Source organism: Aptenodytes forsteri, unplaced genomic scaffold (genome assembly GCF_000699145.1).
Source record: "Aptenodytes forsteri isolate BGI_AS27 unplaced genomic scaffold, ASM69914v1 Scaffold15, whole genome shotgun sequence".
NCBI classification, from domain to species: domain Eukaryota; kingdom Metazoa; phylum Chordata; class Aves; order Sphenisciformes; family Spheniscidae; genus Aptenodytes; species Aptenodytes forsteri.
The window spans coordinates 12,136,338-12,137,139 of record NW_008795129.1 but is presented as its reverse complement, the minus strand read 5'-3'; the positions used below and the strand labels follow the sequence as shown (position 1 = coordinate 12,137,139).

The following is an 802-nucleotide window of genomic DNA, read 5'->3' as shown; positions in this document are numbered from 1 at the left end:
CTTGCGGCGGGGTGAAGGCAGCGCTGGCATCGTCCTGCGCCGGCGGGTGCCACGTGGTGCTCGCTGGCTTTGCCCGCTTCGCTAACACCTGACCCAGCACCCTTTGCTCAGGGTCTCCTGCGGCCCTTTTCTCCAGGTGCCATCACCAGCAGTAAAACCTCGGGGGGAGCAGCCCTGCCTTGCTCTGCTGGGCTGGGGGGGCGGCCACCCCCGTGCCCTCTGGGCTGCGGGTAGCAAATACTGTGACCTGGCCAGTCCTCGCCGTGGTAGGACGAGTCCACGGCCAGATCTTGGTCCAATCCCTTTGGTATTTTTTTCCCTTCCTAGTTTTATTAAAGCATAAATGTGAGTGCCGTTTCTGTGCTGCTGTCCCTGTGACCGGGGGACCCTGGGGCTGGGGGACCCTGGTCGGGGAGGGAGTGGCCCCCGGAGGATGGGGGGAACGCGGTGCCAGAGGAGGTCCGCGCTGCGCAGAGCATCCTGGCCCTGGCACACGGGTTATTACCGGCCTCCATGCCAGGCATAGTTTTAACCTGAGCCATAATGAGGGGCCGGGGCGGGCAGGCGGCACACACCCAGCCCCGGGTTTCCGGGGTGCACCGGCTCTCCAGGGCCAGGAGAGCACCCTTGGGTGCTGTCGGCACAGGTGTGAGCCCCCCCACCCAGGGCAGGCCAGGGGTGATGGCGGAGGAGGGTCCCGGGGAAGCGGAGGTAAGGCGGGGGGAGCCGGGCCCCCCGCACAGCTGGGTCAGGGTTTGCATGGAGGCGTGGGTGGGGGCTGTGGGTGTCACCCCTCGGCCCA

General features: G+C 67.0%; 1 protein-coding gene across 1 annotated transcript in view; it reads left to right on the top strand.

Moving 5' to 3' along the window:
- Nucleotides 1-681: 681 nt before the first annotated feature.
- Nucleotides 682-802, top strand: part of LZTS2 (leucine zipper tumor suppressor 2) — a 9,425-nt gene continuing 9,304 nt past the window's right edge. The window contains exon 1 of the mRNA XM_019471639.1: nt 682-711. Coding sequence (XP_019327184.1) covers nt 682-711 — 30 coding nt within the window. The remainder of the gene's footprint in view (nt 712-802) is intronic.